Source organism: Suricata suricatta, chromosome 8, assembly GCF_006229205.1.
Source record: "Suricata suricatta isolate VVHF042 chromosome 8, meerkat_22Aug2017_6uvM2_HiC, whole genome shotgun sequence".
NCBI classification, from domain to species: Eukaryota; Metazoa; Chordata; class Mammalia; order Carnivora; family Herpestidae; genus Suricata; species Suricata suricatta.
This window is the reverse complement of record NC_043707.1, coordinates 121,806,769-121,833,957: the sequence shown is the minus strand read 5'-3', so window position 1 is coordinate 121,833,957 and position 27,189 is coordinate 121,806,769. Positions and strand designations below refer to the sequence as shown.

Sequence of the window (27,189 nt, the reverse complement as noted above, 5' to 3'; positions counted from 1 at the left end):
TGAGGGTGCAAGGGGTTTTCAACTCTTATGATCTGGGATAGTTGGGCCCTCAGTCCAGCCCACTTGATTCCAAAGAGGAAAAAAAATTGCCACCCTCTGTAAACCTGGGCCCCAGAGGGTGAGGAGCCCAGACCAGAAAACCTTAACACGCCCTTGAGGACACTAAAGACCGGGCCTCCAGAGAGAGATCCAGAACGCTGTTTCAAGTTCATGGGGCACAGGACACGTGCTCTGGCTTAAGAGAGACCCGTGCGTGAACCGTGGCTCTGCTGCTGGACTCGTCCTCCTCAGGCGGACAACGAGGGACCCTTCCCTTCTAAGGGTGAAATAAAGTGTGCGGCGCCCTGGGCAGGTAGTGGGCGCTCAGCAGATGCTCGCGTTTCTCAGGATCAGGCCCGAGAGGTGAAGCGTGGGGTCCCAAGCGGAGGAGCCGGAATTCAAGCCGGGGCGCCCGCTTCCCAGAACCACATTCCTCCCTTCTGCTTCCCCAGCAAGGGCGGCTCCCGACACCACCATTTTGTCTTCTCCCAGGGCGGCCGTCTGGCTGCCTGTCAGTCACCAGGCTCGGGAAGCCAAGTGCTGACTAAACACAGGCCTGAGCAGGAGGGTGGAGCGAGGGGCTCCGCTGGGGCGAGCCGGCTCTCGCGCCCCCTCCCCTGCACCCCCACCTCCAGCGATGAGCTCAGAGCGGCTGGCTGGCGCAGCAGTTGCTGACAATTCAAAACTTCTGCCCCCTCTCCCGGGACGCCAGTGGGTGACTCTCTCTCTCAACAGCAGGCGTGACCGGGAGAGTCACCAACCTTGCTCCCACCCCTCTCCCAGGGCCACCCCGCCGCAGTCTGCGGGGCCTGCGACTGGAACTGGGTGCCTGCCCATAAATTACCCCCGGGGACAGTCACCCGTAGCAGCTGTGTTCCGAACGACCGTTGCTTCCTGGGTAGGTCATTTTTTAGGTCAGAATAAAAACCCAACCCAAGGGGCGTGCAGCAGCCTCAACCTTTTATCGGATTCCACTGAAAATCATTCTATTTAAGGTAAGTTGCTTGGGTCTGAGAGGCAGACAAGATGCCGGCCAGATGTTGGGAAGCAGGATCAGCATTCAGCCGGTGCTGCTCTCCTGCCCGATGAGGTGGCCGGCAGCTGGTCTCCTCTGGCCCGCACAGCCACCTCAGCAGCCGACGAGGGCCTGCGGAGCCGGCCTTCTAGGTCCCCCAACCTGGGCCTCCTCCTAAGCCAAAATGGTTTCTGGCCTCCACCTCCACCTCGAACACAGGGCACACCACTGCAACCCAGAGGACCCTGCTCCTGGAGCCCCACCCACACTAGACGTCCCTCCAGAGTTCTGGCCAACACCTGTGGCTATCAGGATTGTCCCTTTCCAGTCACTTTGCCCACTAGAGACAGAGAGACATGCACATACACAGACACACCCACACACACCAGAGGCGGCTGAGTAGCTACAAAGACTTTATCAAATTATTTAAAATGTTGGCATTTACATATTCGCATGTATACATAAAATTGTTACATGGACTTCTCAGGTCACGGGGTGCTAATGTGGTCCACACATGAGCCTGTCAGGGTAACAAATGAGACCAGGCTCAAAGCCACGGGGCTTTAAAAAACTGGATGTCCTCCTAAGGGCCTAAGAGGAGGAGTAGGGCGAAGAGGAAAGGGGTCACCTGGCGGGGGGGGGGTTGGTTTAACCCCACCCTCACAGATCTCTAACTGAATCTCCTTTCCCACTCTCAGGGGAAAGGGACCCATTTCCGGACCATTTCCCTACTATGTAATAGGCCCACTCCCTAAAATCGATGTGGCAAACATACCCAAGAATCCACTGGAATAGGTCCTTATAAATATATTTATATCAGAGAAAACAAGGCACTTTGGGAGCATTACAGCTCATTCTTCTACATGTACATCGTTCTAGACAGAAAGTAAAAATTGGTTAGTTTCTCAAGTGAGTTAACTGAGTCCAGTTAATACAATAACAGAATTGTTCCCCAGCCCTCACTGAGACACAATATGAGGCACAGTCTCCTGGCGAAACCTGGTCCCAGGTATGCTGGACCCCAGCAGAGCTCAAAGCCTGATGCCCCCAGGAAGCTTGACATGTCTCTGGAGCACTGGCCCCCTCCCCAGGCTCCGAGGTCAGGTGAGGGGGGCTGCAGAGGGAGGCAGGCGCAGAGCCAAGCTGGGACACGGTGGGAATGCTTAAGCAGGGTCCCCAAAGCCACAGAGACCTCAATCTGTCCAAGCTGGCGCTGCAGAGCCAGAGGATTGGCGCCACGGGAAGAGATTTCACATTAGCCCTGACAACACCGCCTCAGCTCTGCGGTGACATTGGCCAGGGTCGTTTCTGAGGGCGCTTGAGCTTCCGCTGGAGGCGAGCTGGAGCTCGGGCCAGCTGCTCGGAGCCCTCCAAGGGACTGCAGAGCCTGCCCCCTCCCCGTAGCTGCTCCTTTGGAATGTAGTCCTCTCACAACCACGGCAAAGCCACAAGTCACTTCTGACACTGCTGAGTGGAAGCTGAGTCCCTGGGCCACAGGAATGGGGGCAGGTCCCCTGGGTTGGGCAGGCCTGGGAGGGGAGGTGGCGGTTCCTTGGCTTCAGAGCTTAAAAGTCTTTATGAGCCATTGCTCCGTACCATTACCAGCCTTGGCCCAGTTTAAATAATCACGAAACTTTGCATTCTACAATTACAGGATTCCAAAGACACAATTACCTGCATAGCGTCCTTTATCATCTTAAAGGGCTCTGGGTTTAAAGAAGTTGAGGGTTTTTTTGGGCGGAGGGTGCACATATGCATAACTAGAGCCCAGAGGGCCTCTCTGGCTGACTGGGTCCCCAGCCCCCAGAGCTGAGGAGGCTTCGCGAGGCCGGCTGCTACAAAGCACCGAGCTTGGCTGCATAGATTTTAATGAGAGCGGCAGGCAGAGCTGTGCTGTTGCTCTCCGGGACTTGCAGATCATTACCAAACCAGCTGTAGGATGAGAACACAGCACATCGAAACCCTAGGAGGTCACTGAGCTAATGATCTAATCCTACCTTCCGCAGGCAGTGCCCCCTCCACACCCCCACCCCCGCTCCTGCCCCCAGCCCTTTCCAGGGCAGACTGTGTCCATTCCAGAAGGCAGGCCAACACCGCCCCCTTCAAGGTCAGAGCAGAATGATAGCAAGTGGTGCTGGCTCCCCCTTTTCCGGAAAGGAGGGGGGTGGGGGTAATTTAGTCAAAGCCATTAGGCCCAAACCCTGGCCTGGCCAGGCCCCAGGACTCCTATTTGGGAGAACCACTGCCCTCCACCTGCCTCTCCAGCCACTGCTGGGCTGCAGCCAGGGGCACCTTCAACAGCCATTTTAGGGTTCTGAAGAAAGCACCTTCAGCTTCCAAAGTGCAAGGAGGGAAGCAAGGCGGGACACACGCAGCTAGGGACGCTCAGCACTGTAGCACGGTACCAGCCCTGTGACACAGACACCTGATCTGGGGAGGGGGAGGAGGCCATATTCTGGAGCGGCCCCAGCAGGAGGGTATGCTGGTCCCCACTGGCTCAGTCACCACGCCAGAGTTCAAGGAGAGAAGGCAGAGGGGAGCATCCAGCCAGGGCACAGCAGCAGTGCCTGTGATTACACCCTCTCCTCAAGCCGGAGGGGTTTAGGAGGGCTTTGGCAATTACTACAACCATTTGCTGTGCTGGGTAGAGACAGATCCTGTTTCTCTTTGTTTCAGGGCTCTGAAGGCTGGAGAAGCCAGGAGAAGCCAGTTTCAGCATAAGAGGCTACACAATAGTTAGGGCATAAGAGAAGAAACCTCACTGTTGGCCAAAGCTGACCAGTTTTTTTCTGAATAATAGCACCTGTGTATTAGCTCTGGAAAGAGGGGGAGCAAGGGAGGGAACATCACTGCACGCAGTGAGGAGGGAACTGGAAACAAGACCCAGAGCCCCTCTGCCTTTCAGCCCTGCTCACGGCTGCCAGGCCCCCCTAGGCAGCTACCTGCGGCAGCCGCCAGCCTGAGGGACTGAAGTTTCCACAGCTGGCAGAACCTATGCTTAAATTGGGGAAATAAAAACGGGATGAGTAGCAGAGGAATTGAAAACAACACCTGTCAAGGCTGCCTACCCCCTTCCTTCTCTCACTACCCCTGGTCCCCCAGAAGGGTGGCTCCCAAGGCCATGTGGTTCAGGGGTGCTAGTAAAGAATTATAAGACAGGCTATAAGGGTCTGAGCAGCACTGACAGGCCTGGCACTGGCTCTGAGCCCTCCTGCTGGGACCCCCACCTATGGTGAGGTCTAGACTCTAGCAAGTGCCCACTACTTGGTTCCAGAAGGCACAGGTGACTTGGAATGAGGAACGCGGGGCTCTAGTTCTGTCACAGCTTCAACTGTGTGACCTGGAGCAAGTCATTTCCCATGTCCAGACTTCAGCATCATCGAGAGGGGAGGATTTAAGTTGTTTACCATTCTTCCAGTCCTGCAGTTCTGAGTCTCTAAGCTGGGCTCCTGACAGCTAGCAGAGGTCCAGACCCCAGCGTGTTGGGGGCTAGTTTGGTCATGGATATTAGAGGTCTGAACTGGGCGGGGGCGCCTAAAGCACCTGGTAGTGAGTGAGGGAGGGACATTTAAGGGACACCCGAACACCACACTCTGGACAGGGAGCTTGGAAGCGAGGCAACAACTTCAGCCTCCAGGAAGGCAGAATTTCTGGGCAGATGGGGAGATGCTCCTTAGGGCCTGGTGGCTCCCAGCATAAAGAGCAACCAGACAAAGAGATAGCTTAGCAAATGGTAGCTCACCCTGCTGACCAGGGCAAAAAGGTGTGGCAGTCTGGCTACTACGGCGTGTGGCCTGCTCTGCCCTCTCGGTGCATAGGGAAAGGGGCTGGCCATGTCCATGCAGGCTTTAGGACCAAAAGATGGCTCGCATTATTCAAAGGATAAGGATTTTGGAAGAAGACCACAGTTGAAAATGGCTCCTGGGGAAGGCACCAACTCCAGTCTAAACCCAATCAAAGGGATCTGCTCTGGAGTTTTTCCTTCTCTTCAATATGCAACAGTCATTTGAAGGGAAGAGGGGAACATCTCAGCTACTGAATCTCAGGACCCCACGGGGCCTGGCTATGGGGAGATGGGAAAATATATGTTGATTTGGAGGAAGCACTTGGATATATCTTTGGTTGCTTCAGGAAAGGCTTTGGCCCCTTGAAATTGTTTTTTCTTCCCTCTTTCCCCCCTACTGGACTGTTGGGATAGGCATCAAAGAAGGCAGCAGGAGGAAAGAAAAAGAAGGTGAGAGAGCAGGCAGAAAGAGTTAATCCGACCAGTCGTCCTCATCAAACTCCGAGGAATCGTCTTCCGAGTCACTGTACTCCACAGCAATTCGACGTGACAAGATGGTGGCCACATCATTGCCCACAACATCCCGCTTCTCTTGTTCCTGCTGCTCCTCCACCTTGCGCAGCTGAAAGCCTGACGAAAGAGAGAGGAAGAGACAGAAGGGTTCAGAAGGTGAGTTGGTCATGGAATCCATGTAGGACTGAGGAAGTCAGAGTGGCTACTGGTGGGTGGAGTATGGGGAAAGGGGAAAGAAAAAGAAAAACCCTCTGGAAGAGCAAAGAGAGAAGGGGGTAAGCAAGAAAAGAAGATGAGGGCTTATGCAATTCTGGCCCTAGTGCAGTAGGCATGTTGGAGAGGAAGTCTGCCATTCTTTCCAGTTTCCACGCTGTCAGGCTGGTGAGGAGGGCACTTCTCAAGAAACTCTGAGTGGGGAGTGGCCACCATACCGCACCCAGTGGGCACTCCGTCTGCCCAGTTTATCGATTATCACAGAGCTCAGCTGCCCCAACTTGTCTCCTCCAGACACTCCTTCGGTTCCAGGAGGCTCACACAGAGGAGAACCCACTCTAACCCCTCGGGGCCAGACCTGACCTCTGACACAAAGAGAATAAATGTTCCACAAGGGTCAGATGATGGTGAGGGAGCACAGAACGTTAGGGAAGGGGAGGGACGGAAACAAAGAGGGAGGCGACAGGAGAAAAAGGGGTAAAGGATGGGGTAGAAAGGGGGAAGAGAGAAGGAAGGATATGAAAGGCACAAAAGTGGAAGACAGGGCAATGGTGGAGTCTGGCCACATTAGTACCTACTAGGGGGTAGTGATGCTTGGTTTTCTCTAGGACACAAATGAATGCAAACACACACAAAGCATGTATTTTCGAGGAGTTCAAAGACCCCAAGTTAAGAATATGTTAACTTATTTTCACGACCTTGATATATCAAGGGTCACATGCTCTTTTGCCTAAATCAGTCCAGGCACCCCAAGAATCCTTTAGTTTTTAATTAAAAAAAATTTTTTTACACTTATTTATTTTCGAAAGAGAGAGACAGAGCACAAGTAGGAGAGGGGCAGAGAGAGAAGCAGACAAGAGTCCAATGCAGGCTCCGAGCTGTCAGCACAGAACCCCACGTGGGGCTCAAACTCACAAACTGTGAGATCATGACCTGAGCAAAGTTGGATGATTAACCCCTGAGCCACCCAGGCGCCCCTGGGTTTTTAATTTTTTAATAGGCTCCACACCCAACGTGGAACTCAAACTCATGACCCTGGGATCAAGAGTTGGGTGCTCTACCTACTTGGGTAGAATACCAGGCGCCCCAAGAATCCTTTATTTTACACCAAGGTGAAAAGAAATCTAAATCTCTATTATTTTTAGAGCAAAGCCTTTCTTTAGACAGATCTGTGGCCTGAAGCCCTCCCAATCTCTCCCACCTAATGAAAGCCATTTCCTGGGAAGGGCAAAGAACCCCTAGCCCACCTTCCAGTCAGTGATCCTGGCAGCAGAAAGACAAGACTTCATGGCCCCAGACCCAGCACTGGGAATTACCTTGACGGATGGCTGAAAGCAAGTCACTGCGGGCATCGCTCACAGGAGGCAAGGAGGACTTAGGCTTGGTGGCATCGGCAAGTGGTGGTGGTCCAACAGGCTGGTTATCCACATCACTAAAAGGGAGAGGAGGGGGGCCCGGGGGAGGGGGAGGAGGAGGCGGAGGAGGTGCGCCTATCGCTGGTTGGGACAAGGGAGGTGGTGGCAGAGTCGGGTAGTCAGCTGCGGGTGGTGGGGGAGGAGGCGGAGGGGCAGTAAAATTGGGGTGAGGTGGGAAAGATGGGGGTGAAGGTGGTGGCGGGGTCACCGGAGACCCAAATCCTCCAGGTGGTGGTGGGGGTGGAACGCCCAGCACTGGAGGTGGAGGTGGAGGAGCAGGTGGTGGAGCAAACCCTGGTTTGGAGCCTGGAGGACAGCCCAGAGGAGGCGCTGGTGGTGGATGGCTTGGGCTCACCACACTGGATCTCTTGGGGCCAGCTGAGCCAGGCCCTCTTTGGTTGCTGTCCGCGGGGCAGCTAAAAGGACACAGAAAGAGACCTACCGTCACTCTCAGCATGTGAACATCCCCCTCTAATTAAGCTTATCTACAAGCCTCGGTTCATTTCAGTTGGTTATTATCATTTCATTTTAGCTCAAACAGAAAATCCCGAGAATGGTCAGAAAAGACCCCCAATGTAACAGGGCAGCCTGGTAATGTAATGAGCTTTCACCAGCAGAGGAATATAAGCAGAAATTGAGAAAAACTATCTGAAAGAAGTAGACTGGGATTCCTCTATCAGGTAAGGGTTATTAGCCAAGGTCATCTCTTAGGTCCCCCTCAAACCTTTCAGCTTTCCAAGGGAAGGGCACCCTCCTGAGCCGTCCTCCAGGAGGAAGAGTCCGTTTAATCCTGGAGCGGGGACCCAGAAGGCATGCAAAAAAATCTAAACCATCACCCGCTCCCTGGGCTTTACCCCTCAGGCTACGGTCTTCCGCGGTCATTGCGAGGGCAGGAAACCCAAGCCAAGCTGAGCAAATCTGAGCAGGGTACAGTTAGGCAGATGTTCCTCCTGTGTTCATGTGGGAAAACCTGAGCAGGGACGAGGATCTGAGGGTCAGCAGACATGGGAAACGAATGTGCCACTCATTTAACTCATGCTGAGTCAAAGCTAAGTAAGAAAAGAAAGAGAAGCTGGGTGATCTCTCTCTGTTCCAGTACAGCTAACAGTTAAGAATACTCGCTATGGAGGGGGCCAGTGGCGTAACGGATAACGCGTCTGACTACGGATCAGAAGAATACTCGCTATGCAGTCAGAATGACCTGCTTTCCCAATCAGGGCTCTCACTGCCTCTTACTGGCTGTGCGACCTGAGGTAAGTCCACTGACCTCTCTGTGCCTCACCATCCCCTATTCTGTAAAATGGGTGCCTAGCTCGGGATGATTGTTGTGAGGATTAAGCAACATAGAAGGTGTCTGGCATAATGCTTGGCACCTAACACACACTTAATCATTTCTATTGTCTAGACAGACTTGACTGAAGTTATTTTGCTGATCCTGACTTGGATTTGGAACACGTTTTGTATTTAAAAAAAAAAAAAGCTTATTTATTTTGAGAGAAAAAGAGAGAGAGCACGCACACACATGAGCAAAAGAGGAGAGAAAGAGGAGAAAAGAATCCCAAGCAGACTCTGGGCTGTCTGCACAGAGCCCAATGTGGCACTTGATCTTACAAACCGTGAGATTATGACCTGAGCCGAAATCAAGAGTCAGATGCTTAACTGACTGAGCCACCCAGGTGACCGACCCTGTTGTTTTTCTTTTCTTTTCTTTTTTTTTAAGATTTTATTTTCTAAAGTAATCTCTATACCCAAGATGGGGCTCGAATTCACAACCCCGAGATCAAGAGTCGCATCCTCTACGGACTGAGCCTATTCAGGTAGCTCGAGGAACACTTATTTTGTTCTTGTGAGTGTGTAACCACCCAAAGTAGACAGAAGAGATAGCACCATTTACCTGAATTCCGCGGGTGGGGGAGGCAAGCTGTCCTCCGAGAAGGAAGGAGAAGGTGGAGAAGTGGAATCTGACTGCGGCGGTGGTGGGTAGCTGCTTCCATCCATATTTTCAACAGAGCCGATACTGCCATTCTGGTACACCAGGGTGGGCGGATACCTGACAACGAACCCAGTGCCAAAACAGGCATTTAAAAAGTGTGAATGATACGCTCATGTTTTTTTTAAGCGACCCCACAAAAATGCATTTGATACGAAAGCTATTAGGAAGAAAGAATATTCCCGACATAAAATTCTGAAATTTAACTTGAGGACTAAATTCCGGATTAAAATTTAGGACTAAATTCTATGTTAAATGTCTCCCAGATATTTCTGCTGGATTGAGAGGAACGGATCATCAAAACCATGCTGTTCCCTTCCCAGTGCTGGCTGGCCTTGGCAAACCCAGCAGTTCTTCTAAATCCTCTCCCAGTGTTAAGAGCAGCCTATACCCAAATCCCAAAGTCTGTCTTGTGGCAAAGGGCAAAACCAAGCCCCAAGGCTAGTGAGCTGTAAACACGTGACTGGCACACAGCCTGCTCTGGAGGTCAGCAAGCCTCTGGAGCACTTGAAGGCCAAGGAGGCATTTGATTGCAAAACCAAGCTGAGGACGAACGCAAACTGCTGTGTGAAAGCTGGACTCAGTCCCCCTGCCAGGTCACTCATCCAACACAACGAGCTGCCAAGTTAAGTGGGGTGCTGGGGCCAGTGCCTCGTGAAAACCTGTCCCCCAGAGCACTGGGCCTTGGGTGAACAACAAACCTCCAAATGAGCATAAATCCATCAACCAGCAGCTAGCAAAATATGGTTGATTCTGCTCCAGCTCCCCCTTCTCTCCACCACTGTTGGGTTATAAAGAACTCATCTCGGAACCCAGGGGCGAAGAGAGTTGGAGAGAACTAACAAATCAAATAATGCTCTGATGCAGAAAATCCCCAAGGCCTAGACCCCTGTAGGCTCGGCACATCTCTTCATAGGTTCACCAGCGAGCATGTCCAGGTAGGCTGGCCACGTAGCCCAATCCCAAACTTCTTGGACAAGAGGAAAATGGGAGGCAAAGTCCTTGTTTTCATCAGCCCCATTCCACATCCACAAAAACAACAAAAAACAAACATGTAATAGTTGGCACTCTGAACATGCAAGATTCTGGCCTCAGAGTCACAGAACCAGCGACAAGGTCTGGTTCTGAACAGGATGGGACCATGGAACAAAATGGCCCCTTTTACTGGGAGGTGCAGGTAAGGAAGGTGCCCTCAGGGCTGATCTCCCTGTAGAGAGAAAGGTTCGTCTGTTCTCCCCCACCTTCATCACTCTTTAAAACAAATCTCCTAATCCAGGAAGAACAAGTGTCAGAAGTGTCAAGATTTTCAAAAGTCAAGATTTTCATGGTAGAGTTATTCGTAAAAGCAAGAACAACTCAACTCTTTCCTTTTATCATTCCTAGACACCCGGCATGGGCTGGCATGGCTCTCTGACAGCCAGGATGCAATGTATTTAGAGGAAAAACCAGGGCAACATTCATGCCAAGCAGTCGTGGTAACTTGGTTTTGAATGTCACACAGGTCGGACATCAGGATAAGCATCAAACCAAGCTCTAAGACCATTTTTTTCCTTTTAAACCTCCAGTGTGATTTGGTATTGGGAAATGGGTCAGACTGACATCTACTATTTCCCCATGGAGATATATAGCCTCAATACTGGCCGAGCGACCTTTCCCACACTGTCTCTGAGGTCTGCTTTCAGTCCCTTGGCCAGCCTCTCTCCTGAGGCTGACAAAAGCTGACTGCAAAGTTGCTTTGGTGATGTGCACAAACCCTCTGCCGGCCCTCTCCACTCCTGTGAGATGCCCGGCCCTTAGGCATGACCTTTAAATCAGAGCTCTGGAGGCAAAGGGCCCCCAAGACCCCTTTTCTTCTCTTTCCAGTCTTTCCTTTGAGGCCCACAGACATACTAGTGTCTGGCCGAGCAAGGGCACTAGAAGCCATGGGCTTTCTTTCCCAGACTACTACAGTCACCTCATCTAAACTGCTGAGTCTCTTGATTTACTTAGCAAAATTTAATCACCAGATGGATCCACTTTAAGGTAGCTGATTAATAGTGGTACTGATCTATGCCACACAGCCAGACTTCAGGGGGTTGTGGACGGTGTCACTCCAGAGCCGTTAGGCTGTTGCCCCCAGGTCCCTAGGCCCTTCAAAGAATGCTACCAATAATACAAAAGCATCACCTACCCAGAAGGCCCCAGCTTTTCTTTGGATTCCACAAATTCTTGTCCCATCTTCATCTTCTCCCACTCTTCCTTACGTGTCTTGATTTTACGTGGATTTACATTCCCTCGATTTGGATTATCTTTCTTTTCTTTCTATAATGAAAAGAAACAGAAAAGCCCCTTTGTGAAACATTTTCCAAAGTTCTTCATTAAAATTCCACCCACCTTCACGGATGCAGAGATTTGCCTGGACAACACACGGTAACTAGAGAACTTACAGAATTACGGGTTTTGGAATGACCTAGAGTCATCTAGTCCAAACTACCTCCCAAGGTCAAACACATTCACTCAATCCCACACTCAGACACCTCTACAGATGGGAAACTCACTACCTCTTTGGGTAACTCATTCATGTTTCTAAGCAGCTCTAATTGTTGGAGGTTAGTAAAAAAAAAAAAAGCTATTTGTTACTCGCTCTGCCACAAAGGTCAGTTGACAGAGATAAGTAATAATGGCTGTAAATATCTGGGACAGATATGAGGAAATAGTTAACAAACAAAATAAAACAACCAACAAGGAATTCCTCAGCCTGTGCAGCTGCACTAGCCCCTGGTGCTCTCTTGGGCCTCCCGGCAGCCATGCTAATGGGATTGTGAGGTTGCAACTGGTAGGTCATATGCTTACACACATCACTGGAGGAGAGGCTCCCAAAACTAAGCCTATGCCCTCAGCACGCCCCACCCAACCAGGAGTGAAGGTGTTAAACTGTTCCTGTTTGTAAATCAAACACTGTGGGGCCCTGGGCTGATCTCAGAAATGAGCTGCAAAACTGGCGGGGAAGGGACTAGCCTAGCTTGAGTGTCCAGCAGAGTCAGGTGCAAATTGCAAGAGAAATAAATGGTGAATAGAAAAGTCAATTTCTAAAACTCAGCCTGAATATACTCAATTGTTAATAGCGCTAGGGGGAACAAACACATTTTTGGTGTGATTTATACTTTCATCTTGGTGGTGCTTGGAGTGGACACATTTTTTAAAGAGTTTCACCTGGCATCCAAGCAAGCAGCCACTCAGAATGATTACTTCATATAAGACTGGCTTCCTTTTTATCCCCCCTCCACAATCGTGCCTACTGATGTGTAGAACAGAGGCCCCTTTCCCCTCACCCTATGCTTTCTCTTCTCTTTCATGATATCCTTGGTGTCCTGCAGCATCTTCTCCTTCCAAAGATCAAAGAAGTATGAAGGGTCTGTGTAGAATTTGAGTGCCTCTTTCCCATCGTCCCTGGGATAGAAATGAAGACAAGTAGCTGTCAGTAGACAGATGAGCTCCCAACCAAATCCAATATTCCAAATACCTACCAGTTAGCAGTTTTTACACTGAGGAATCAAGAAGTCATTCAAATCGACTGCATATTTCCTCTTCCATACCAGCATTCCAACGCCCCCTGAATGGCACCCATTTACTTATCTGGCTTTTTGAGAAACTTAGCTTTACTTTCAATTCCTGATAGAAGAATTTGCATGGCCAGGGCAAGAATGGGCTAGAGCAGCAGGGATCCTGATTATTTCTAATGACCTGCATGGCTACAGACATCCCCCTGAGGACATCCTGATATCCTGGCACACCAGAGGGGATTTCTGCCATTGGTTCCCCTTCCCCAGCCAATTCCCCAGCACTCTCTAGGAAGCATTAGTGGCTTCCCACCCACACGAAACCTATACACATATGTGCAGGTTCACATACATTAGGTATACACACACACACACGAAAGCACTTATGTGTACAGCTGTTATTCTTCTGTAAAAACAGGTAACCACAGCAATCCACCTTTTTGCTCCCTTCTAGAGTAGCTCAGCTCCCCCACCCCACCCCCAGCCACAAGGGGGCCCCAGTGAAAACAGATGGCCAGCTGTTTTATGGTAAGATTTAATTACCATCTTTTAGTGGCTGTGACAGAAGTAGAGGGAGAGCTACTGAGTGTCCATGTAAGGGTTACATGCCAGACCTGACGCTCCTGGTTGGAATCCTGCACTCTGGTAAGTATATATACTTACATTCTAAGAAGTATGTGCTAGGTATGTGCTAGGGGTGGACATTTACTTTAGCACTATTCTGAACTAAAAAGAATTAGAAAGGTAATTCTATTCCCTAGCCTCCAAACCTGTCATAACACACAGAAAGCATTTCCAAATCAAACACTAATGATTTTTATGTTAAATCTTGTTCTGAGTTCGCTACACCACTGCTCATTTCGGTTAGGCCAAATCCAGATAATTGAGAGGAGGATGATAAAAAGGAAAATACCATTAACTGAAAAGTAAACTGGTCTTAGGATCATTTATCTACCCTATCCCATCACACAGCCCTCTGTCATACATCATACTCCCTTCAGTGTCAGGTGTATACTCTGTTCTTGCCCTGCAACCCCTCTGCCCAAATCGACCCGATAAATGACTGCGGCCCCAGAGTCAAATCTGTCCTGCTCTGCCAGCTAGCCCCTTGGAAAGCCAAGGTGCAAACACAATTTTGCACGGTAATCACACAGGATGGATGCCATATACTTTCCTCCTGTGTGAAGAGCTACCGTGCTCCCAATTCCAGGCTCCCTGGATCAGGTGGGTGTCCTTGAGTTTCACACGCACATTGTACGTTGCAGTATACCTATGTCTGGCAGAAGACATCTGCCTCCAGCTATCTGTAATTACTTTTTACCTGTTCCAAAGATATTTATGGATACAAGCAAGATAAATATTCACTTTCTGCCCCTGCTCAGTGGTTTTTCGCAAGACGATCAGACTACAGACCACTGGAGGGGGAAGGGCATTAAACTGTCTGGAAGGCCACCTTCTTTCTCCAGTTTAGCTGTAGCAGCATAGGTCTTTGCAGAGGGGAGTGTCGAAAGGATGTTCTAAACAAAGTAAAGACACTCATTTGGAAGGATGCCAATTATTCCTTAAGCTCTGAAGGACCCTCAGGGCCCAGAGCAGCCAGTCCACAAAGCTAGCCCCACTAACACACCCAAACATCTGGTGATCTAGTGGTTTCTGAGTAAGTGGGAGCCTTGCTAGAATGCTGCCCCTGGGATGCGTGCTCGAGGACTGCCTTGTAACAGAGTCCTTTTGGTTCTATAATAACTAAATTCCTTGGACAGAATCCAAGACGGACCTGGCTTACACCAAATTAAACTCTGCAGCATGCAATGCTATGGCAAACTTTCAATATTTAGTATACTGACTATGAATTTCAGAAACCAAACAATAATAAGTGACAAGTGTTTATATGGTAAATATTAGTTTCTGCTACCACAAACAACTCTGGGGTAGGTAGTAAGCTTTTTGATACAATCCTCTGATAGAAACATCTTAAAAAAAAAAAAAAGACGATCTAGTGCTGTTGAAAAACAGGTTGAAAAAGGGAGGAACTGGCCAGGTTACCTGTAAGGGGTAAGATTGTTGAGAGGCGGAGGGGTGTCACAGGTGTTATACGTTTCTAAGACAGGTACGGGGAGAGAGTTTCTGTCGAAAAGCTTCTGGTCTTGAATGGTAGAGCTTCTGAAGGCCTTTCGGGTGTTGATTCCTTGCAGTGACACTGAGAGAAGATGGAAGGCATTAGAAAATGGACGGCAGGCTATTTGAGCAAACACTGAGTCACACCAGTCTGAGAGGCCTCAGCTGCTGCGTTTCTTGGCTGCGGCTGTCTGCAGCCAGGTTTTTTTCCTCCCCCTCTGGGGAAGCCCCACAAGGCCGTCAGCAGCCCAGCCATTTCACGACTGAACAAAATGAGGCAACACAAAGGTTTACTATGTGGCCAGATCTAGCAGGCCTCTCCTTGGGAGGAATGAATCTTCCAAGTACTTTTATGGTAACAAAACACGACCGGGGGAGGGGGCCTTTGAGCAAGAATTGGGGGAATGGGAGAAAGGGAGTGTGTGGGGGTGTGGCAGAGCTAAAAAGGTTTCTTACACCACCCAGGCTTGTGTCATTTCAAAGCAGAACTCCATAGGTCTCTGTGATTTTTCCCTTTATTTTTTTATAAATCACGAAAAAAAAATTCTAAGAAACTGCTCAGCAAAGCCTGCAAATGCTGAGCTCAGCTCCCTTACCTTCTTCTTCCTTGGGATCCAGCTGAGTGACTTTAACTTGTAGGCGGTCGACCCTCTCAGCAAGGGAGCTTACCCGAGAGGCAAAGGTATTTGCCTGAGTAAAGAGCTCTCCAACAATGTCCTCTGCATATTTACCTGAAAGAGCAAAGAAACCAAGTCACTAGTGCATAAAAATGACAAAAATGTTAGAAAAACTGGCCAATATAGATTTTACTCCCCACCTCCCAAACGCACACACACACACGCACGCACGCACCCCCTAAGACGGTCTGGGTTACATGCAGATGCTTGCTCTTGGAGACAGAGACGTGCCCTCCATAGCTTGAGCAGCCTGCCTATGTTCTCTAATAGTCTTCTTGGCAAACTCTGAACAGTCACGAACTCCATGCAGGATGAATAATATCAAAAGGTGCAATACAAAAAAAATTAATCCTGGAAAAGTAGACAATGTCTACATATTTGCCTACAGCCCTTACCTCCTTGCTGCTTGGTAAAAGCACCTTGTAACATGGTTCTGGGAAACAGACTGGGAGTTACAAGGACCTTGTAGGTGTCTACCATTAACATGAAAAATAAGAAATTACATCCTCAATGGAGCCTCCAAAGTACATTCAACAACCATGATGAGTTGCAGTATCTTCAAGGGGCCTTGAACTTATCAACAATTCACCGCAGAGACTTAGAACTTCTTCTAAGGGGTGAAAAGGTTATCTTAGTTTTATAACCTATAACTATGGAAGTCTTTGCTTTAGGTTATAATCCTTCAAATCTACATCTCAAGGAAGCAGTGAAAAGTTGAAACTTTCAAGCTCTCCCTGAAAACCAACATACCAGTGGTCTCTTTCCGCAATATCTTATTTTTTTAGAAAAAGAAAAGAGTTCTGTACTTTCACCCCTGGAATGCAAGGAGAATTTGCAGCCAAAGAAACTGAACAGCAATTTGACACTACTTCCATATTGTCATTCCCAGCCACAAAGCACATTCTTGCTAGGAATGAAAAGTGGTGCATATGAATAAATATACCATCTGAGTTTCTTACTTGCAAGGTGAAGGTAGTCAGAAGTCACTGTGCCCAACCAAAAAAAACTACTGAGAACTATTTTAAGTAGGCTCTGATTTTTAGCTTCGAAACTATATTTATGCTTAGTCCACTCTTGAGGGGAAAAATATTAGTCAAAAGGCCAAAACTGCACTTTCAGGGTGAACTACAGCTCACCTTCCCAGTGTAACCTGGAGAGTGAGGATAAGACCAATCAACGGCATAGTTTGAATTGCTGGTAAATTTAGTCAATAAGGAGTTTCTAATCAAGGAAGGAACAAGTCTTTGCATACTGAACGATTTTGTGATTTAAACAACCATGCGAAGCTCCTGGGCTCAAAGAACACAAATTGGCTAACGAAACTGCATTTCTGTTCTGCAGGCAGAGGATCCTATCTGATTCCTTTCCATAATACAGCTAAGTTCCTATAAAACCATACTGCATCATGCTCATCCAGGTAATGGAAAACTGTGACTGGAAAGCTAAAGCAGAGAAACATGCAGCATTATGTGTGGAAAATAGACTAGGCTCAAAAAGATCTGTTAACCAGGGCACCTGGCTGGCTTAGTTGGTAGAGCATGTGACTATTAATGTCAAGGTCATGAGTTCAAGAACACATTGGGCACAGAGATTAGATCAAAAAACAAAACAAGGCGCGCCTGGGTGGCTCAGTCAGTTGAGCATCCGACTTCAGCTCAGGTCATGATCTCACGGTTCGTGGGTTTGACGCCCATGTTGGGCTCTGTGCTGACTGCTAGCTCAGAGCCTGGGGCCTGCTTCAGAGTCTGTGTCTCCCTCTCTCTCTGTCCCTTCTATGTTAACTCTCTGTGTCTCGAAAACAAATAAATGTAAAAAAAGAAAATAACAAAACAAAACAAGCTCTCCCCTCCCTACTGACCAGTTATTCTGGAGGAAAAGAAAACCCCAAATCAACCCACCCTTAGGTCACCAAGAGAGTACCCAGGATTTTCTGCCCCTCCGTGAAGGGAGTAGTGGTAGTTTGAGTAGTGGCTGAATGTGGCACAGTGATTTTCAGGATAAAATCTTACCTCCAACATGTAAACGTGCTAACACTAAGAACGCTATCTGAAGAGGGAGTGAAGTGGGGTGAAGGCTTCCCCACTGTCCCGTCATTGCATCAGGCCCTGGGCCTACTTAGAACTACAAGATGATATATGGAAAAAGCAGCAGACTTCAATCAAGAAAAATCTGGATTTAAGTCTCAATCTTCTATTTATACCTGCATACTCTTCAGCAAGTAACAATGTCTCAGCCTCAGTTTCCTCATCTGTAAAACGGGGATAACTGTATCAACCTCACCAAATCGTCATAGGATTAAACAAGCTAAAAATGTAAGTTGTTACAGCGAAATTCTTCCTTGTACTGCTCAACCACATCAGATGACTTTCAAGAGTATGAGTATCTAAATATCCTGTTTTACACTTATAGGAAATTTAAGATATAATTCCAGTCAGTAATATGATAGTCCCTATTCTTCAAGCACTAAAAATTATTCCAAGCTCTGAAAACAGAAGTGTGATACTTATATAGGAGAAAACCAAAGTGCTCTGTTCAGAATTAAATTTCATTCATTCAGATTACCAGGATAGGCCCACTATCACATCAGGACATTCCTAACAGTTATCAACCACATTTGCAAAAGAATCCAGAAGCAGTCTTCAATTTTTTTTTCCTTAGCAGCACTCTTCAAAAGAAATCGTATGCGGAAATGAACAAGTAAAACTGACTTTTAAAAATGTGAAGGTGCTCTTGTTGAGTCTGAGTGGGAGTCTTGGAGCCCCCAGTGGCATAGCCCCAGTACGCTCAGAAAACCCAATATCATAGCATGATTTCTTAATGACCCAAGTGGGGGTTCCATCCTACCAGGTGGTCAGGATACTAATTCAAAAGTACAGGCTGGCTGGGCTGTGTCTACATTTCCTAAGATATGGCAAGCTACTACGTGATATGCCAATCTCCCTGCACTGAGGGAAAATAAAAATTCTGGATATGCTATCATGCAGCAATCCAAGGCTGTAGAATTTTTAGTTTTGTGCTTTATCCATTCCATAATCACACTTTGCCTACCAGACCAAGCACTTCTGGCTACAGTACACAAGGCCAAGATCATGAGTATGAAGTACGTATGAGCTTATTCCTGTGCCACTCTCTGCTAGATGAAATCCTAGTTGTCTTTCAAGGCCTGGTTCAAATCTAACTTCTCTCTCTTTTTTAATGTTTTATTTATTTTTGAGAAAGAGAGAGAGAAACAGAGACAGCATGAGCAGGTGAGGGTCAGAGAGAGAGGGAGACACAGAATCTGAAGACAGGCTCCAGGCCCTCAGCAAGCTGTCAGCACAGAGCCTGATGCGAGGCTTGAACCCATGAACTGTGAAATCATGACCTGAGCTGAAGTCAGATGCTTAACTGACTGAGCCACCCAGGCGCCCCAAATCTAACCTCTTTTAAGAAGCATTCCCTAACTCTCTATGCCCCCACACCATGCACTGACTCCCCATAGAGTATTACTTCCTTCCCTGTATTCTCTGTGCACCAACAGCACAGAATGGTGGAGAGAACACAAGCAAGCATCATTCAACAAACATTTACTGAACTGCTACTGGGTGCCAGATACTACACAAGATAAACATTGGGGTTCAAGGATATAAACAAGACATGATTTCTGCCTTCAGAGAACTTAAAAAATTTTTTTAACATTTATTTGTTTTTGAGAGACAGAGAGAGACAATGTGATCAGGGGAGGGGCAGAGAGAGAGGGGGAGACACAGAATCTGAAGCAGGCTCCAGGCTCTGAGCTGTCAGCACAGAGCCCGACACGGGGCCCGAACCCATGAACCGTGAGATCATGACCTGAGCTGAAGTCGGTCGCTTAACTGACTGAGCCACCCAGGCGCCCCAGAGAGAACTTTTAATTTAGTATAAAAGATACATAAAAGTTTCGGCTCAGGTCATGATCTCACAGTTCATGAGTTCGAGCCGTGTCAGGCTCTGTGCTGACAGCTCAGAGCTTGGCGCCTGCTTCAGATTCTGTGTCTCCCTCTCTCTCTGCTCCTCCCTTGCTCGCGCTCTTTCTCGCTCTCAAAAATAAATAAACATTAAAAAATAATAATAAAAAAAGAGAAAAAGAGATACAGAAAAGTTTCAACATAATGTGGTATGTAATGATACAGGCATGTAACAGGAGCTCAGAGGAGAACTCAGTCCAACCTGGAAGAGGAGATCCTTGAGCGAAGCCTTGAAGAGCAGCTACAAGGGTGGGGAGGGTACTCCGGGCAGGAAACAGCAAGGGCACCACGTGCAAGTATGAGAGTATGGTCTATCTCACACATACTATAAGTAGGTGATAGTTCATTCTTCCTTCCTTTCCCCCCTTTTCTTCCTTTCTCATTGAAAAAAAAATAGGGGCACCTGGGTGGCTCAGTCTGTTAAAGTATCCGACTTCACATAGTCCGTGAGTTTGAGCCCTGCATCGGGCTCTGTGATGACAGCTCAGACCCTGGAGCCTGATTTGGATTCTGTGTCCCCTCCCCGCTGACCCCTCTCCCACTCGTGCCCTGTCTCTCAAAAATAAATAAATGTTAAAAAAAATTTTCGTCTTTTAAAAGATTATAAAATGGGGGAGGGACGCCTGGGTGGCTCAGTTGGTTGGGCGTCCGATTTCAGCTCAGGTCATGATCTCACGGTTTTTGAGTTTGAGCACTGTTTCTGGCTCTGTGCTGACAGCTCAGAGCCTCAAGACTGCTTCGGAATCTATGTCTCCCCCTCTCTCTCTCTCTGTCCCTCTCCTGCTCATGCTGTCACTCTCTCCTTCAAAAATAAATAAACATTAAAAAATTTTTTTAAATAAAATAAAAAATAAAAGGCTTATAAAATGGGAGAAGATAGATTGCAGAAAATGAGATTTGAAAGAGAGGCAGGTCTTGAAAAGTCTTGAATGCCAGGTCAAGAAATTTAAACAATTCCACAGAGGAACAGGGGAGATTTCTCACATTTGCAACCTTATTGACTGATTGATTGACTGACTGGTTGTTCATTCAATCATTCATTCATTCAAGGTGGGGAGCAGGGAAGGGGAGGGAGAGAGAATCTCAAGCAGGTTCCTCAGGGCTCGATCTCAACAACTCGGGGCTTGTTATCATGATCTGTGGGATCATGACCTGGGCTGAAACCAGGAGCTGAACGCTTAATTGACTAAGCCACCCAACCACCCCTGTACTCTTATTTTTAAAAGACATTTGGGGCACCTGGGGGGCTCTGTCGGTTAAGCATCTGACTCTTGATTTCGGCTCAGGTCATGATCTCATGATTGAGATGGAGCCCTGTGTCAGGCTTCGTGCCGAGTATGGAGCCTGTTTGGTGCTCTCTCTCTCTGCCCTTTCTCTGCTCTCTCTCTCAAAATAAATAGACAATAAAAAACAAAAAGCAAAACAAAAAAAACCAAACTTTTAAATTGCAAAAGTTAACACCGACTTAACTTTTAAAAAGTCAATTAGTTCAGAATTATAAAAGTAAAAATGAAATTTGCGTTTTGAGCAGACCACTCTGGCAGGGATACAAGTTCTAAGATTTGTAAGATCTTTAGGTTTATATATTTAAGAGCACTGATCAGAGAAAAGAAAGCCAGAGGGAGGCTAAGGCAACAGTTTATTTTATTAATATTTTTATTATGTTTATTTTTGAGAGACAGAGAGAGAGAAAGAGAGAGAGACAGAGCATGAGTGGGGGAGGGGCAGAGAGAGAGAGACACAGAATCCCGAGCAGGCTCCAGGTTCAAACCAACGAGCTGTGAGATGATAACCTGAGCAGAAAGTCAGATGCCCAATGGACTAAGCCACCCAGGTGCCCTTATTTTTTTAATTTTATTTATTGAGAGAGAGAAAGAGACAGAATCCCAAGCAGGCTCCACACTGTCAGCACAGAGCCTTTTGTGGGGCTTGAACTCACAAACCGTGAGATCATGACCTGGGCTGAAGTCAGACATCCAACCCACTGAGCCATCCAGGTGCCCAAGGCAACAGTTTAGGTGAGAGTCAACCAAGGTCTAAACCAGGGTGGTGGCGGCAGAGACAGACCTGAGAAATTCTTTGGAAATCTTACTTTACCTCTTACTGGCTGTTGTCTCTCTATGCAAGTTACCTTACTCTTCTGAGCCTTCATTTCTTCACCTGAAAAATGGGAACACCACCACCTACCCTCACAGGATCACTGAATAGATTACATGAGATCATCTATGTCAAGATCCTATTAAAACCTGGCATAAAATGGGCAATCAACAAATGTGAGCTCCCCTCTCACCACCCTCTCCCCTTAAGAATTATTTATTTCTGTCTCCTCTGGTAGATTAGGAGCTCCTGTAAGGCAGAGACCATTTCTTATTATCACTGTATTCCCTCAGCATCTGGCACGTAAAATATGTTCAATACATGTTTATTGGATGAAAAAAGGGTCAGTCAGCTCTACGACGTGAGGAAATCCTGGCCCTCAGATCAGCTTCCTCAAGATGGGAGTGGTCTGATCACAAGTGGGAGAGTGAGCAATGACATCCATCAACACTGCCCTGGAAAAACACCCGAGAGAGAGAGCACAACTCCTGCTGAGTGAGAGTCAGAAGCATCATTAGCTAGGTGTCCTTTGTCCGATGCAGAAGGAGCCGCTGTGTGATTGACTTCCACCCATCTGGCCTTCTCGGGTGACAGGAGCCCAAATGCTGCTTTTAGGAAGCAGTGGGCTCTCTACAGCCTTCGTGTGCTTCCCTGTCAGCTGCACTGCTTCGGCACTGCTGTCAACGCACCTTTGTGTAAGACAGGCACGGGCAGGGTCTCGTTTCTTCGTGACGCCCCATCCGGGTTTCCCTAAGCCTAGATCAACGGAGATGGCCTCTGGAGCTAGGAAAAGGTTTAGGAATCTCAGACCCCATGCATCGTATGGTGGCAGAGCTCTGTCTCCTCAGGCCCCTGTTTTAAAGGCAGGGCCTGTTACTATCTGGGGGAATGCAGGCTTTCCTGACATCCCACTGCCTTCACTAAGGGCACTGATGCAACAGAAGGGGCGCACGTCTGAAAGAACTCCTGCGAAGATGCCTCTGCTAAGGGAGATCACTAATGTGGCAATTTGAAGAAGCTGGAGTGGCAATAAGACAAATGCAGAGCCTATCCAAGCGTCTGCCCTTCCCATACCTCAGCTTCAAACAAAGTCAGCCTGATTCAGAATGAAATCCAAACCATGCATGTGCCCCACCCATGGGAGTCTCATTCATTCTTGCCAATTAAAAAAAAAAAACACAGAAAACAAAAATATCGTTGAGCTGGCTTTCCCTCAGCTCCAAAACAGACTGGGCTAACAACCGTCTTCCTGCTAGAGAAGAATGGCTCTAGCTACACTTTGTGTCGTCGTGCGTTCATGCAGCTTGCAGAATTCCCAATACCCTAGAGACTGCAAAAGTAATTTGCACCCTGAACTTGGACCTGGGGGCTTGTAGCACAATTAAATGTGTACCAGGGTAGACAAGTCAGCTAGAATCTCTCTCAGTGCACGTTTGCTTTCCTCCTCTTTGGGAAGGAAAGTTGGGGGAAGGGGTGCAGGGTAGATAAAGACTATTGGCACATTTGAGGCTTCAACAAAGTCAGCTACATTGAACAGCTCGTGCAATTACGGGCACATTCCCCAACCCAAGATCCTGCTCTGTGAACCTCCCACTTTACACACAGAGAATTCTGCTCTGTCATTCCATCTGCAGTTTCTGCTGCAGCCCTTCCTGCCACCCTTCCCACAGATTTCTTTTGAAGCAGGTGGAGGGGGAGGTGGAGGGAACCTAGAGGGTGGTGGTAGATGAAGAAAAGGTTGAGGGGAAGAGTCTGTACCAAAAATGAACCTCTCCTTGGGGAGAGGGGGAGGGATACATTTTCGCATTACCTAGGGAAGGCAGATGGGGGAGAAATAGGAACATGGGAGGAGAAGGAAACTAAATAAAGAGCACCAACGACCCCTGAGGGCAAAGCACAGGCTCTCTGCGGCACTCACTCAGGCTGCCCAGCTGTCGGATGACATTTGCCAGGGTGATGTTGGTCACGCATTCCAGCTCGCTTCTAACGCTAGGCAACGTCTGACGGCACAGGTGCCTTGGCTCGATGTTCCTCGTTACTAACGGCATGGTGGACCTGCTTCAGGCAATGTACTGAATGATGAAAAACAACCTAAAAAAGAAATAACAGGAAAGTATTACTCAACCACAAATTCCAGGCACACTAGGGCTCTGTGGGTCTTTTTTTTCTTTTGTCTTGTTCTGATCTAAAACAGCTTTAAAAAAAAAAATCTCTCCTCCATCATTTCTTCTTTTTTAAGCTCCCTACCCCCTCCCCAATCTTTAAGGGATTGCTATTAGAAGGCTTGCTGGATAAGTTTAGAAATTCTGAACTAGTGACTGCTGGCTGAATTACACAGGCAGCATAAAAACCTAAAAACCTTAAAATAACAACGATGCTCCAACCAACAAGAGTCTCCAGAGGCAAGGAGGCATGGTCAGAAAACAGTCCATTCAGCAGGCTCTGGATAGTAAAGACGGATCCTATCCTTGGTGTATCCATCATCAGGACAGATCAGATTCCAGATGATCAATGATAAGGATCAAAAAAGAGCTTCTGTCATCTGATCATCTCCACCACGGAAATTAAGTTGCCAATAGCGATTCCATTGATCTACATCAAGACATAACTTCTCCAGTTCTTCCCTGATGGATGACTGTTAATGCACAACTAAACACTAGCTGCCAGGGTCTATTAACACTACTAAAGTTTAGTCTGTAAATTGACAGAATTAAAGAATATCAAGGAAACTTTCACACGTTCAATATGTCAAACATGATGCTAAAGCAAACTGTGCTATAAGATTCCCTAGTCCTTCCTCATCTACCCAACAGCTCCCTCTCTCTCGTATCTGTATCCGGTTCAACACACCTGGGCCAAAAGGCTCTTGAGACAGCAGGAAGTGTCTGGAGCAGATCCGGAAACCTTCCAGTTACCACCTTTCAGTTACTGTTTCTTATCTTGTCAGTTGAGCCTCTTTCCCTAGGAAATCCCCACCACTTCAGGTTCATGCTGAGTTATTGTTTTAGTATTAGATTACCAAATTCCAGCTTTACAAGGACAGGAGGAGGTTTTAGTCTCAACAAAATGGGTATGACTACAGCCAAGGCATACCAGGCTGTTTCTGTTTCTGAAACTAAAGAAACCTAAAACAGCTTAATGGTTTTCATGCTAGGGAAAACGCAAATTCACTTCAAATGAAAAGGTAAAGCATAAAGGTAACATACCCAAGTCCCCAGTATTGCATATTCTTCATTAAAAAAAAAAAAGGCAAAACGTAGGTTTACTTACATCAACTCTTAAAACACCAGCTCATCACCAAAAAAAGTTGATGTGAATACAAAAAACTAAGTATCACAGATCTTAAAAGTGAACCAACATATTGTCTGACCAAAAGAAAAAAAAAAGCTCTTCAGGCTCAAAGGGGGAGTAGAACCCTTTGGAACAGACTGCTCCTTGTTATGGACATTCTGATCTACTAAGAGTAAAAATAAAACAGGAAGCCAGCAGCTTGGGGAACAAGATTTCCTGTCACCAACAGCAACAGCCCAAGAACCAAGAGAATCAGCTGTTTGCTCATAACTTTGAACCTCCCTTTAATAGTCACTGTGTGGCAGCTGTGCCTATCTTTGGGGTGCAGAGGTGTTTCCTGAATATTTGTCTACTGTCTAAGGTAATAATTTTCATTCCATTCCTCTGCTAAATTCCCCTTTGACTCAACAGGTTTTCTAATCCAAACTCTGGACTTTCCCTTCCAGTCTAACTCCTCTTCTTTTACATGGCGCAGAGGGTTATCAGGTACTAAGATGCAATCATTAGTAACTCACTGGTGAAAGAGTTTAGAACAAGAAAGGAGGCAGGAGGTTGCAAATTAAAGAACCTCAGAGGGCTCTGTACACCATCCTCTGGATGCTCTTAGACTCTCAAATTTCAAGCTTTCTGGCAGAACCAGAAATTCAATGGTGCAGCCAGAGATGACTGAAAACAGCCACTTGTGGCTCCCTCTATTAGCAATCATTTCAGCACTTGTTCCAGCTTCTCAGAGGAGCTAAAGGAGCCAGATCCCCTTGACATTGTACATCAAATGTGGCCAGTGACAAGGCATTCCAGGCGGCTAGGTACATGTAGAACTTGGGGCCAGCTGGGGATATTTCTAACACCTTGGTACTTTAGAATCTGGGCTTACCCAAGGGCCTTGAGTAAGCAGACACAAATGGAATCCACTCTATGTCATATGGGGGGGCGGGGACCAAGGTTTCAATAGCAAGATGGCTTCCTATCTCTAAAAGAGCCGGTTCCCACAACCAGCTACAGAGTATAGAGGTGGCTTTTAGGCAAACAGGTTTGAGCAACAGAATGCAGGAAGGGCCACAGTGACCACCCGGTTGATACAGACAGGTCCATCAGGTGACCCACCTCAAAATATCCACAGGCCCTCACTGACCAATGGACTACTTACAACTAGGCACAGCTACCAAAAAAGGGAGAATTCCACATGTCCCCATACCTCCTCACCTTCCCGCTTTAAAAACAGCCCCTATACCGCTATAGCTCATTGCAGACAGCCTCTCCCTGGCTGTCCTCCCCACTGTTCACCTACAGTGGATTCAATAAACTTCTATCTCCTTTGGTCTGCCTCAGGTGAATTCTTGCACCAGCTGCACCATCAGCTTCCACCTGATCTGTCATTTGGGCCCCTCATCTGATCGGGAGAGACACCCCATTTAAACACCACAGAGAGTACTCAAGAAATGACCATATGTTAATATCTATCGAGACAAAACAAATAGAAAAGTAAATCTGCTACTAAAAAAACTATTTAATATGTTTCAGAACCACCAAAAAGAAACAAGATTCCCTACTATATGGAATTGCCCGAATCACTGTTCATTTTCCTTTGGATAATCAAAGTTAGTTATATTCGGCATAAGACGTATGAAAGTATGCATGATCTGAAACACAACAGTAACTTCACCAGAAGAAAAAAAAACCCCTACATTCCAGTGAAGATAAAAACTTAGAAATTGGCAAAGACTCCCAAGGCTCTTGACTCAACTCAGCTTCAAGTTGTGCTATTCAAACATACTAGGGTTAGTACCCTGACTCTGATACCTTAATAGCTGTGTGATCTTGGGCAATTTTCCTCAAGACATTAAATAATGTAACATACATAAAAAGTCTACTACAAGGCCAAATAAAAGGGTAGTTGTTTGTAGTCCATGGACCCTAGGAAAATCTTCCTGTAAAATCAATTTTATTCACTGATAAATATTTTTAAACACTTTCAACTATAGATATATTATGTGGTGGAACGCAAAATGAACATAAAGAAGAAACAAAATATAAAGATGAAACCCTGGACTTAAAATGAAATTTACTGAGTTTTTTCCCTCCGGAGGTTGCTCTCAGCCAGGCTTCTGGACCTCCTGAAGAACACACATTCTCCCTCTCCACTCTTTCACACTGAGTTCCTCATCTGATCTACAGAACAAAGAAAATGATTAGAGTGACTATTTTCTCAATTCTCCTCAAGACCGTACAAAACTAGCACCATTCCAGATGCACTGGAGAAAAAGTTAATACATTATATACAATGGATGCCTAATGGCATTAGGGTTTAATTCTCTCATGGAAATCCAGTTGAGAAAGGCTCCTCTATCATCAGTAGTCATTTAATGGAAAATCTGTGGAGTACTGGGTGTTGAGAAACCACTGAATTAAGGAAGTAACATGGCCAAATTTGCATTTTAGACAAATCATTCTAGCAGAAGCAACAAAGTTATATTTGGGCAGGAGAAGGCTGGAAGTAAATAGATCAGTTGGGACT

General features: G+C 47.2%; 1 protein-coding gene across 6 annotated transcripts in view; it reads right to left on the bottom strand.

The window, feature by feature from the left end:
* Positions 1 to 1,450: 1,450 nt before the first annotated feature.
* Positions 1,451 to 27,189, bottom strand: part of WASF2 (WASP family member 2) — a 74,691-nt gene continuing 48,952 nt past the window's right edge. For 4 of the 6 annotated variants that reach the window (XM_029946181.1, XM_029946180.1, XM_029946186.1 and 1 more), the window contains 8 exons: positions 23,302 to 23,474; positions 15,220 to 15,354; positions 14,552 to 14,705; positions 12,281 to 12,398; positions 11,140 to 11,270; positions 8,874 to 9,029; positions 6,881 to 7,395; positions 1,451 to 5,468 (listed from right to left, as the gene is read on the bottom strand). In XM_029946181.1, coding sequence (XP_029802041.1) covers positions 5,311 to 5,468; positions 6,881 to 7,395; positions 8,874 to 9,029; positions 11,140 to 11,270; positions 12,281 to 12,398; positions 14,552 to 14,705; positions 15,220 to 15,354; positions 23,302 to 23,431 — 1,497 coding nt within the window. In that variant the 5' untranslated portion in view covers positions 23,432 to 23,474 and the 3' untranslated portion in view covers positions 1,451 to 5,310. Of the gene's footprint in view, positions 5,469 to 6,880; positions 7,396 to 8,873; positions 9,030 to 11,139; positions 11,271 to 12,280; positions 12,399 to 14,551; positions 14,706 to 15,219; positions 15,355 to 23,301; positions 23,475 to 24,653; positions 24,755 to 26,740; positions 26,844 to 27,189 lie in introns of those variants that run through there. The other 2 variants (XM_029946182.1, XM_029946184.1) reach the window with 2 other exon arrangements.